This window comes from Conger conger, chromosome 4 (genome assembly GCF_963514075.1).
Source record: "Conger conger chromosome 4, fConCon1.1, whole genome shotgun sequence".
In the NCBI taxonomy this organism is placed as follows: Eukaryota; Metazoa; Chordata; class Actinopteri; order Anguilliformes; family Congridae; genus Conger; species Conger conger.
This window is the reverse complement of record NC_083763.1, coordinates 64852923-64866120: the sequence shown is the minus strand read 5'-3', so window position 1 is coordinate 64866120 and position 13198 is coordinate 64852923. Positions and strand designations below refer to the sequence as shown.

The window sequence follows — 13198 nt, the reverse complement described above, 5'->3', positions numbered from 1 at the left end:
TAAAAGTAATTGATTGACCCCTCTGACTGATTTTCACGTCATATTGCAGTTTGTTTGCCCACGGAAATGTATGACCATTAAAGTCTGTAAATGATAGCCCAGCTTGTTGTGGTCTGGCTTAACTTTACATGTAATCTTAATGGCTTCCCTTCACAATTTCCCTGTCTATCTAGTCTTATCACATTGACCCATATCTTCCTGTTGCTGTTTTTAGTGGTAACTGTCATCCTTCTATCTACTGCATGTCCATGGCATTGTCTGCATTACTCTCTCTTAGACCTAACTGACAGGGCAATTTAACAGACTGCAGCAGCCAAACCAGTCAACATTAGGTTAGTCAGCTACTGTACCATAAAGCATGCAGAGGTAACACTATCGTAGAGGATGAAACATTACTTTATTCAGTTGATTTACTCACAGTGGGTTTGTTTACTCGTGTCTGACTGGTGTGAAGGCTGGGATTCTGTATTAGGGGTACTGTCTGTGGCAGCGTATTTTCTGCTGGAAGTCAATACAGGCTGTGGGCTGCTGAGGGGCTCAGTGCGTAAGCTCAAGATCTGTGCTATGGCCTTGACATAACTAGTTCAAGTCTGTATGACATCATTAGGTGACTATGACGGGGGATACACATCAGCTGGACATAAATGGGTTTGTCCCAAGATGGGCCAGGCTCCCCCAGATTGCTGATGCATATATCCCAGCAACCTACTCACTGGACAGCTAAATGTTCTAGGTTCTAGGTTCTACTTTGATGGGTATGTGTGGCATTGCGGTAATTGGTGATTTGAAATGGGATAAAAAGGAACACATCCCTCCTGAAAAACCACAAACCAATATAGGGTGTCTGGATAAGTGTATATGCTGCGCAAAGCAATCATGACCATATCTAATATACAGACACTAGGTGCTGCAGTCAATCGTGTGTGTTTTTCTGTAATAAACTAAATGACTCAGAAAGTGGTGTCCTTGCTCAAAAGAAAAAACACAGATTCATCATCTGTGGAGGAGGAACAAAATGAAAGTAACAGACAGGTTGTACATTCAAAGTGCAATTGATTGAAAACAGGTCCTGTGGGTAGAACTAAGTGGTATTTTCTAATACGATGTGACAGTTTAATTAACAGAGAGATGAGGGGAATAAATCAGTGCTTTCAGTGCTGTTGGGGGTTGAGACACACACCTAAACATGAGTCCTTCTTAATCCACTCAGGCATTAAATTATGGGCCTCAGCACTGCTGAATATATATTTAAATATATGCTACTGCAGGAATCAGTAGGCATTCACTGCTCACAGAAACAGTTGCCCAGTATTCATCATCATTGATATTTTCTTTAAAAATATTTATTCCTATATTAAATGAAATCAGTCTGAATGTGACTGCGTTTAAGCCTGTAATGTTCAGACAGTGAGCAGTTTGTGCTCCCTGGGCTTGTTACTGTACATAGTTCCCTCACGTGGCTGTCATGTGTTCATTCCGTAGAAAGGAATGTTAAATTGAAAAGTAGCAACTGAAACTCAAATTAGCAAAACCTTGGAAGTCTAAACCCGACATTTTAACGAACATTTTGTAATTTTCTAGTACTGTGTGCCCCTGTGGTTTGTTAAAATGTACTGTGAAATGAAACATCAGATTAAACTCTCTCTCTCTCTCTCTCTCTCTCTCTCTCTCTCTCTATCTCTCTCTCTCTCATTCTCTTTCTCTCTCTATTTACTTGAAGTAGATCAAGTGAATTGATCTAAACTAAATCACGGCTGCAGCTGTTTCACTAACAATAACCTCTCTGTGCCACAAAAGGAAAGTTATATGATAATTGAAAATTGCAGCTTATGATTTCATGGTATGGTTTTGTATGTACCCACTACCCAATTCTCACTTCATTCTTATTCATAAGCTATGTATAATAGCAATCAGCTGCCCCATCTGAGACATACTGATATAAAACAACTGTGTGAATATCACCGAATAAAATCCTAAATGAAATGATCATCTTAAAGTGGTCAGGGCTTGCTGCAGACTAGGTCTGCTCATTCCGCTCAGCAGAAGTCTGTGACACCGGACTAGCTGTCAGGAGTATGATCGCTATTGGGTGAGAGCGCATCATTTTTAGAGTGATTATAATTCGCATTACCATGCTTGTTGCGCATGTTGACATTTTTCGTTTGATCCCCGTAGCCTTCTGAAAGCTCATTACACCTGTGATGCCACAGAGGCAGATTTGTGTCATCCATCCAGGGAAATGCAGGCTAACGGGCAGCTGGTGCATCAGCACTGAAGGCTTACAGAGCCAGTCACAAAGATGGCTGTGCTGAGATGAATGATTTCATCACCGTTTATCCTTCATTGCGATTTCCTCACTGTCGGCCTTCATTTCGAGACTCTGTCTCTATGTGCCAGGCAGTTTGATGTCATGCAGAGGTGGCAAGAAAGCTCTTTTCTTTTCAACTCGGCAAGCTCTCTCGTTGCCACTGTCTTCCACTGTTATTTCAAGCGTGTTTCTCTTTATGAGGTCAATCATGCAAATGTTATTTTCTCTGGCCCTGCTGATTGGCTGTGTGTGAAAAGCATCATTATAAGCCCTGGCTGTGTACTTCCTTTCATGATCACAGAGTGGCTAATAACTTTGGATTCAGGCATGCCACAAAGGCTCCAGCGCATTTGATTAGTTCCGCCTGACACATTTTGAATCTCCAGTGACTGGTGACTGGAAGTGGCACGACATCCAATGGACACTGTCAGGCTCTGCACTGTTTGTAACACTGTTGCTTTATAGTAGAAAGTTTTACATTACATTACAGTTTATCCAAAGTGACTTACAGTGGTTAAACTGAGCAGGGGACAATCCCCTTGGAGCAATGTGGGGTTAAGGCCTTGCTCAAGGCCACAGCAGCTGTCCGAATCTTATCATGGCTACAATGGGGCTTGAACCAGCAACCTTCTGGGTCCCAGTCATACCCTTGCCAGCACTAAGCTACAGGCTGCCCTTAATTTAATTTAATTTGTCGTTTTTAATTTCTATATTTGTTTTATTGCATTTGACTTGCCCCTAAAAAATTTTTCTCCCGTGCATTTCAATGACATGATGACACTGATATTGATGGGGATGAGATGACAGCTGATTTTCTATTTGTGTTATCCTTTTACCCTCTGTCTTCTGTTGACTGATTCTATTGTGCATACCTGCTACTCATTATAACAAGAAAAAAATATGTATTTATTTGCTTATTTGTTCATGTCTCAAGGATTATATTTTTGTCACATGGTAATTAATCAGATGATTATTAGAGGTTATGCATTTAACAGAAAGCTGTTTGTGTGCATAGTATTTGTTAGTAGGACTTTACTCACAAATAGCGCAGATCCAAATAAATGTTTAAGCATTTTGCTTTTCACATCATACTCAAATGGCTTAACGATGTTTTGATTCATTTGTAGACTTCCTGCTTTCCATGATAGATGCACCATTAAGTGTTTGTGTGTGGCCTAGGTGCGGTGTTTAATGGCATTCAAAGACTGGTATTTCATGTTTACTTAATAAGCATCACAAGGCAAGCTGTGCCTCTGTGGGGAAACAGTCCCTGGTGCGCTGCAAATGAACTAGGCTACGCTGAGAGGGGTTGATATTGGATCAGAATTGCGATTGTCAAGGTCAAAAAAATTTATCAGGCCTTGAGTTTCCTTTCATCTTGAATGTATTAAAGTTAATATGTTTTGACTTTTGTAAGTGTCTTTCCCTGTGGGATAGTATTATCAGTGTGGGCTTTTATTGGATCCATTTTATAATACTTTTATATAAAGGTATAGAAATAAATAAAGTAAATAGAAGTGAGTTAACCGTTATCATGGCTGGCTTTTGGGACTCTTCTAAGGGTTAAAATCTGAGTGAAATCTGGCAACCATTAATTTCATGCTCTTTATGTCATTCTCAAGCTAGATAATCCATTTTTGCATAATATAAAGGGAACATGGGTAAGGATGAATAACTAGGGAAGTACTGGCCAGTGCAGTATTATGTATTGAATTACAGAAAACCAGATCATATGGTATAATGCACAGTAGAAGGAAACTGATGGAAACAAGGAAGTACAATATTGACCCAAATTAAAGTGACTTACATACTACGAATAAGCTACATGTTCTGATGCAGCCTACTGTGTAGAGCTGTTCACAGTGTAGATGATACAGTTACAGTTAGCTGAGTTACATCTTTGATACATGTCATCTGAGCTATTTAGCAACATTGTAGTGCTTGATGCAAAAAGGTACCTACTGGATGGCAAGTTTTTCCCTTAAATCAGAAGACATTTATCAGGTATGAGTATTGTAGTGTCACTAGTCTAGATCATATTTAAATAGACACAGATGTATGGAGGAAAAGAGGTATGCTCTCTCTTTTCCATGCAATTGAAACTGCCAGGTAATGTTTGGGTAAAAGTGCTGAGTAATGGCTATACCTCATTCTATTTTAATCTACCCTGACAGTGCTGTCCCAAATCCCCTGTAATTACTTTAAATGTGCCTCAAGCACCCTCTGCAACTCCACTCTGTGCCAGCCTGGTGGCCTTGACAGAAGCCAGCATCTCGTGTGCCCCTGTTTTGTTGAGCCCGCTCTTTGCAGGGACAGAGAATGTCATAGAAACAGTCCAGCTGAGTCAGCAGTACATTGTACTTTCAAGTCAGAATAAGTCATATAACATCATTTGACCCCCACCAGGACATTCTCGGTTGGAACTGTCGGATCATTGCCTCATGCTAAATATTGTCTGAATTCATAAAAGCACACATCCTCAGACAATGCATGGAATATGATGAAATTAGATTTTAGCCCAGTTGACATATAGTGTTTCATGTGTGTATATACTTTGTCATATGTTTTTTAATTAAATTTAGCTATTTACAATGTTAATTATCATATATGTTTAACGCTGGTTTCCTTGCCGATACTAATTTGGTTGCTTATTACTTAACATGTATGGAAGGATGAGAATAAGATTCCCATAATGACTCAAATGAAAGTCAAGTCTAGGTTGAATGTGATCTCATCTGGGACTGTATCATGGTATAATGAAACATTTTTATTGCTTTGATCTTCATGAGTCTCATCAGGTCTAATTGCCTACATATGGAAAACAATGCATTATTTGACAGTTTTTATCTTTGACCTTTATTTTGAATATACTTTGTGAATGTGTAATCATATTAGACAAGAATAGCTCCAAAGAAGAGATTCTTTACATGAATTAATTTGATGCTGTCAACCAAAACCCCATTTGCTTGTCACATTGAGACCCATTCCATCATCTCCTGGGTACATGAGTCATGGCTCTGATTCCTGTGGTTCTACCAGCCAACTGTATTCCTCCCTCAAGAGCTCTCCTTGTTGTTGCTATAAATGTGATGTCACACTGTCTCTGACACACGGTTGGTTGTTCTGTGTTTCAGATCGCTGCCTGCGCTGAGCACAAAGGGAGAGACGCGGCTCCTCCGTCCCCTCTTTCAGCTGAAAGAATCCTCCGGACCAGATTAACGCAGACTTGTGTCTGGCGCCTCTGTTCTCCTCACAAAGGCTAACCTGAAAGAGAGCGCAGTGCTATTTAATGAGCTGTGAGATGAGGCCTTGCTGCTAACAGCCAGTGGAGAAAGGATTAATCGTCCATTCATCTGGCTTCATGTACATGTTCCTGAGCGATCCCCTGAGGAGAGCCTACCACGGAATCCAAAACGGCTGCTGGGGAGATACCGTCAAACATGCCTACAGAAGCACTACAGACAGATAGCATGGTCAAGCCTGCCGGCCAAGCCACCTCCTTCGCCTCGGCCGTGCCCTTGCGCATCCTGAACAAAGGGCCGGATTATTTCCGCAGACAGGCGGAGCCTAACCCCAAGAGGCTGAGTGCGGTGGAGAGGTTGGAGGCTGACAAGGCCAAATACGTGAAGAGCCAGGAGGTGATCAACGCCAAGCAGGAGCCGGTGAAGCCAGCCGTGCTGCCCAAGCCCCCAGCCTGCCCAGTCACCAGGAGAGCGGGGAGCAGCCCGGCCCTCAAGGCCTCCAACAACAACTCCAAGTCGGACACCTGCGTCAAGCGCGAGAACCTGAACCTGGAGATCCTGAAGAACATCCTCAACAGTTCGGAAGGCTCGTCCACGGGGACGGTCCACAAGCACAGCACCCGGAGCTGGGCGCCCCAGCGCTCTGAGTCCACCGAACTGAACCGCCGCTCGTTCGCTGAGTCCCTGAAGGTGTTCCCCACTCACTCCAGCCCCCAGGGGAGCAACCTCAACATCAGCAAGCGGCTCTTCGAGGAGCACTCCAGCGACTCGTCCCTGCACGTCTCCCACAGCTCCTCGGACATTAGGAGAATATGCAACGGCAAGCCCCACAGAGCCACCCCCAGCAGCAGCTCCGCACCGCCCCTGCCACCCAAGCCCAACGTCTCCTCCTGCAACACGCTCAAGTCCCCGGAGAACGAGGCTCCGGTGGAGCCTGGCAGCGCGGTCAGCCGGAGGCCCTCGCTGCACAGGTCCAAGTCTGACCTGAGCGACCGGTACGCCCGCGCCAGCGCGGACGTGGAACGCTTTTTTAATTACTGTGGACTGGATCCTGAAGAGCTTGAAAACTTTGGCGTGGAGAACTTTACCCGGGCCAACTCAGATATCATATCGCTTAACTTCCGCAGCGCCAGCATGATAAGTTCAGACTGTGATCAGTCACGGCACAGCAACGACGAGCTGACGGACGACGAGGACGCCAGCGAACGTGTGCCCTACGGCATCTCGGCCGTCGAGAGGAACGCCCGAGTCATCAAATGGCTCTACAGCATCAAGCAGGCCCGAGAGTCACAGAAAGTTTCTCATGTTTGAGAAAAGACACACGTTTTTCTTTTCATTTCTTCGTATGTTTATGTTTTCTGAAAGCCGTGTACTGGCTTTGAATCTTGAATTGATGGTGAGTCCCAAGTTCACAGCCTCTGAGTTGCTTTGCGTTCAGTGTGCAATGTCTTCAGAATCTGCATGCTTCTCGACATGCAACTTTGACTTGGCCTCCCGATGCAAATGTAAGCAAAACAACCTATTTAAGATGGCTGCCGTTCCTGGCCTTCTGCCTTAGAGTACAGTATTTTGCTTATATCAATCAGACAAGCATTATGATGTCAGCTCCTCTGGGTGCATTGTTCAATGTTATTCCACTTTGTGCAGCATTCAGCATACTGAGCCTGTGTGAGTCATGTAGCCATATCAGTGTGAATGCAAGGATACAGTGTTAAAATCAGTAGTTCTACTTTTCAATGTGTATGGATGCAGTCATGCTGTCTGTATAAAGCTGTGGGCTGTAGAAGCATGTTACAGTCTGGGTTAGATGTACTCTCGGACACATGTTGCTGTTTTCATTAAGCTGTCCTGTTTTGCACTGGTGATGTGGTGCAGACAGTATTGTAATACCATCAGCATTCTGTGATTCGCTTCCATCTGGTGCATCCTCTCCATCCTCTCTCATCAGCAGCGGGTTTTTGTGGTACTGAGGAATGGAAGTGAGCGCAGTGATTGACCTCATAACCTGTAGTATTTGGGTGTCAAATACACAGCAGAACCACTCTATTTCATTGGCGAATAATGACCTTTTTTATTGTGTAAATGCTGTAAGGATATGTATATAACTTCTAAGTTGTTACCAAATCTGTAAAGCGGAGTATGCTATGCTAATAAATAGCTTTTGGCGCATTTACTCTTTGCTTTGTTCTTGCACTGCAAGAGTATGTTTGATACTCTGTTGACAATAAACGTAAAACAAAAAAGGACTCATTTTAAACTTAGGCATTGAGCATTTACACTCCAGGAAGGAACATTGATTATAAATGGAGACATTTGAAATGGCTTTGTTCACATTAATTTGTTTTGCAATAATGTTCCCATCACGTTCAAGAAGTAGGTCAGCTGAGTATTATTTGAGTGAAAGTATACAGCATGTGATGAAACACTGTGGCCTTATTGTCCTGGGTGTCACTGTATGGAGAGAAAGTGCTGATGGCGGCTGAATTTGTGGCTGTTGAAGTGCAATAATCATAACTAAGAAATACTACATGTTGTCCTCCACCCACTGACACAAACATATGGTACTATTGATTCACACTAAATGAATCAAGCTTCTAAAGTCGGGCTTCAAGCTCCTACAACTAATGCAAGTATCTCTATCAAAGCATCTGTCTTGTTCAAGAGACAATATCACTCTCCCAGACAAAAGAACCATGCTAATCAATAGTGCCGCTATTAATTTTTTGATGATGTGCGTCTGGGTAGATCTGTAATTGATCTTGGAGTGGAGGCAAACAACAGGTACTTCAGTATGGGGAACACATCTACTACTGAAAAGGATACTGGGCACTTGGATTGTTTTATTCAGATCTTTGACTGAAAAAGTAAATAAAGCTTAGATATTTTTGAAATAATATGTATGATTAACTTTTCTCCCAGAAATGAACGTTTTTCATTGTTTTTGATGAAAGCAGTTGGCCTTCAGGCTGGTAAACATTCCAAACAGTATGTATTGTTAGGATCATTTGCACACCATAGGTCTTGATAAGCTGCTCAGGTTGGCCATGAATCAACTCATTTCTTTTTTTTACTTTTCTGAAAACTTGGTTCCTGCATTGAAAGAAACATTATTGTGGCTTCGTGGGAAAACCTGTCATTGTTAGAGATTTAGTGTATTTCTACTATATTTGTTACTTCTAGGTATTGCACATTTCTGAATTTGAATAAATCACCTGTGATGTCTTGAATAATGTGTGGGTTTAATGTGTATATTCCTTTCTTTTAACATGATGTGTCATGCCACCATTGCCGTACACAAGCTTATTGATTGGACATTCTGACCCTCCAAACTTTCTTATACAAACAGAAAATGTGAAGTAGAACAAAGTTCATATTTTACCAGCACATAAGTGCCATACCACTCTGCATGATCAATTGCAAAACTAGGCAAAGTCAGTTCAGATATGGGACCTTTAAGTGCTGTTTGTGGTTTTGTCATAAATGACAGTAAAATAGGTTTTAATACACAGTTCCTGATTTGTATTAATCCAGCTTTAAACAGCTTTATCCCATCTCTTGCCCAGTATCTATAGCCTTTGTAATCACAGCCACAGCCTCTGTCCTGTGAGACCAGTTCTGCCAGTGACACCAGTCCACCAACAGAGCTGTCCTTATTTAGGAGGTGTACTGCCTTTGTGCAGCTTGTGCAGAGAGACAGCTAATGCCAGTTCCACCAGAGGGGTCACCATTCAGTCACATGATGAGATTCAACGCCTGAGACATGTTCTTAGAGTAGTCTAAACAAAACACATATAAAACTGTTCCTACACATTTTAGCAATGAGCAAGATCAGATATAATGCTTGCCATTCTAATTGGCTTTGTTTTTGTATCAGATATTTTGCAAACATTATTATTTATTTCCAGTTAAGCAGGACAAATGTTTAAACGTGTGTTTTGACTTGAGGCCTTCCCTCCCTTGAAGAGCCAAGAATATCAGTGGATGAACTGTTCATCCACTCAAAGGACAATGGATGGAGTGAGAGGGAAAGATTAATCAGCAAAACCAGTCCAGATTTTCTGCCATTAACACAAACCTGAAAGATGTGCAATTACACAGCCATTATTGCACTGCTGCAGTATTATTAACGTATTAGGTTGATATGGTCAGTGTTACTACACACCATATTGTGCCAAAAAAATCAGCTTTGTGATTTTTTTTTTCCAAAGCTGTGAAAATGTGAGGTGTTTTCTCTCCATCTTCCATCTGGAATACGTAAAGTCAGTGGGAGGTGTCTGGCGGATTGGTAAAACGGTTCTTTTCAGGCACCCGTTCTCTCAGTGGGAGGAAATGACCTAATTCATTTAAAATGTCAGTAATTGAGGAGAAGGCGCACTTCTTTCATGAAAAATTAAATGCAGTGCAGTCAGCAAGATGAGCAGGAGCCCAGGTCTAACTCTATAATGATTTTATATCAGATGTCTGTTGTCTCACCTTAAAATTATTCGTCTAAACAGGAACTTCACTAAACAGGTCTTCACTTTCCTCTCATATATTTGAAATAACAATATTCAGTGTTCCACACATTTTTATTTCAAATATTTTAACTGCATGCATATGCAGTAAACACACTTTAACAATAATACATTGTTCTTAAATATACAGTGCATCCGGAAAGTATTCACAGCGCTTCACTTTTCCCACATTTCGTTACGTTACGGCCTTATTCCAAAATGGAATAAATTCATCCATCCATCCATTATCCTAACCCGCTAATCCTGAACAGGGTCGCAGGGGGGCTGGAGCCTATCCCAGCATACATTGGGCGAAAGGCAGGAATACACCCTGGACAGGTCGCCAGTCCATCACAGGGCACACACACCATTCACTCACACACTCATACCTATGGGCAATTTAGACTCTCCAATCAGCCTAACATGCATGTCTTTGGACTGTGGGAGGAAACCGGAGTACCCGGAGGAAACCCACGCAGACACGGGGAGAAAATGCAAACTCCACACAGAGAGCCCCCGGCCGACGGGGATTCGAACCCAGAACCTCCTTGCTGTGAGGCGGCAGTGCTACCCACTGCACCAGAATAAATTCATTTTTTTCCAAAAAATTCTACACACAACACCCCATAATGACAACATGAAAGAAGTTTTTTTGAAATTTTTGCAAATTTATTAAAAATAAAAAACTAAGAAATCACATGTACATAAGTATTCACAGCCTTTGCTCAATACTTTGTTGATGCACCTTTGGCAGCAATTACAGCCTCAAGTCTTTTTGAATATGATGCCACAAGCTTGGCACACCTATCTTTGGGCAGTTTCTCCCATTCCTCTTTGCAGCACCTCTCAAGCTCCATCAGGTTGGATGGGGAGCGTTGGTGCACAGCCATTTTCAGATCTCTCCAGAGATGTTCAATCGGATTCAAGTCTGGACTCTGGCTGGGCCACTTAAGGACATTCACAGAGTTGTCCTGAAGCCACTCCTTTGATATCTTGGCTGTGTGCTTAGGGTCATTGTCCTGCTGAAAGATTAACCGTCGCCTCAGTCTGAGTTCAAGAGCGCTCTGGAATAGGTTTTCATCCAGGATGTCTTTGTACATTGCTGCATTCATCTTTCCCTCAATCCTGACTAGTCTCCCAGTTCCTGCCGCTGAAAAACATCCCCACAGCATGATGCTTCCACCACCATGCTTCACTGTAGGGATGGTATTGGCCAGGTGATGAGCGGTGCCTGGTTTCCTCCAAACATGACGCCTGGCATTCATGCCAAAGAGTTCAATCTTTGTCTCATCAGACCAGAGAATTTTGTTTCTCATGGTCTGAGAGTCCTTCAGGTGCCTTTTGGCAAACTCCAGGCGGGCTGCCATGTGCCTTTTACTAAGGAGTGGCTTCTGTCTGACCACTCTACCATACAGGCCAGATTGGTGGATTGCTGCAGAGATGGTTGTCCTTCTGGAAGGTTCTCCTCTCTCCATAGAGGAATGCTGGAGCTCTGACAGAGTGACCATCGGGTTCTTGGTCACGTCCCTGACTAAGGCCCTTCTCCCCCGATTGCTCAGTTTAGACGGGCGGCCAGCTCTAGGAAGAGTCCTGGTGGTTCCAAACTTCTTCCATTTATGGATGATGGAGGCCACTGTGCTCATTGGGACCTTCAAAGCAGCAGAAATATTTCTGTATCCTTCCCCAGATTTGTGCCTCTAGACAATCCTGTCTCGGAGGTCTACAGACAATTCATTTGACTTCATGCTTGGTTTGTGCTCCGACATGCACTGTCAACTGTGGGACCTTATACAGACAGTGTGCCTTTCCAAATCATGTCCAATCAACTGAATTTACCACAGGTGGACTCCAATTAAGCTGTAGAAACATCTCAAGGTTGATCAGTGGAAACAGGATGCACCTGAGCTCAATTTTGAGCTTCATGGCAAAGGCTGTGGATACTTATGTACATGTGATTTCTTAGTTTTTTATTTTTAATAAATTTGCCAAAATCTCAAAAAAACTTTTTTCACATTGTCATTATGGGGTATTGTGTGTGGAAAAAAATGAATTTAATCAATTTTGGAATAAGGATGCACTGTATGAAAATGATTTGCTAGAATTAAGCCTGAATTAAAGGCATGGTGTTTTTAGTACAGTAAATCAGTGTTATATATGATAGCTTGAATGCAGTAGAACATTAAATCACTCCTTGTTTGAGCACTGAAAGCATATGAAATATCTGGAGATGTGTCGTATACTGTATTTTATTATTATGATTTATTGGTGAAAAAATGACAATAAAAGGAAATTAATTACCTGTGGGATTTCCCACAATGTCGGTGTGATTGTTATAGAGCTGCTCCACTGTATGTATGGTATGTTATACAGTATGGTGCTTTGAAACCACATGGTTGTTATCATCTTTATTTTCGGATTAACAATAAACAGTTTAAGCACTTCACATTGTTCAAGTAAGAAGAGGAATAGTTGAGTAATTCCACTATATTTATCGCTGCAGTCATTTTGCTCTCTTGCAATAGGAAGCTGTCTATCTTAGTGTAGTGACTACCTCATTTCCTTTACTGACACATCTATAAAAGATAAAGAACCATTCGTCTTGCTGAAACTTTTGTTTACTTAACTCCGTGGGGTTTGCGTTCGGTACGCGGCTGAAATCGCTGAAATTTATTTTAAGAGGCCTAAAAGCAGGTCTGAATTGATTCATCTGTGCCAGCTGAATCTCTTCCCATGGAGGAATGCTCTGTTTGAAGACCAACGGCACACCGCAGTCAGCGAGTCACGCTGAGTGTTCTTTCAAAACAGACTGTCCTGCCAAAGGGAGTGTGGAAGTCGTTCAGCGAAGAAAAAAACTGCTTAATGTCGGTAAGATTAAATTTTTGTTTATATATAAAGCCATGAGGAATAAACATAGTTTGAACATATTGTTGCACAAGCATTCAAGTGCAATAACAAAGCATGGATTTAGTATAATCTGTTGAAGGATGGCTTGATCATCTCCTTGGATTACAGTGCAATAATAGCATCAAATATATAGCCTATTTTAAAATCCTGTTTGTTTATGTAACGATGACTTGGCCCAGAGAAGTTGTACTTGGATCCATATCAATTTGGTTAACATAATGCTTAATGCAATGGAAAATTAACTTACTGGT

At 42.1% G+C, this 13198-nt stretch overlaps 1 protein-coding gene across 3 annotated transcripts in view; it reads left to right on the top strand.

Moving 5' to 3' along the window:
• LOC133127311 (protein FAM110B-like) overlaps nt 1–8780 on the top strand; it is a 41273-nt gene extending 32493 nt beyond the window's left edge. For all 3 annotated transcript variants that reach the window (XM_061240094.1, XM_061240096.1, XM_061240095.1), the window contains one exon: nt 5443–8780. In XM_061240094.1, coding sequence (XP_061096078.1) covers nt 5749–6861 — 1113 coding nt within the window. In that variant the 5' untranslated portion in view covers nt 5443–5748 and the 3' untranslated portion in view covers nt 6862–8780. The remainder of the gene's footprint in view (nt 1–5442) is intronic.
• The last annotated feature ends 4418 nt before the right edge of the window (nt 8781–13198 follow it).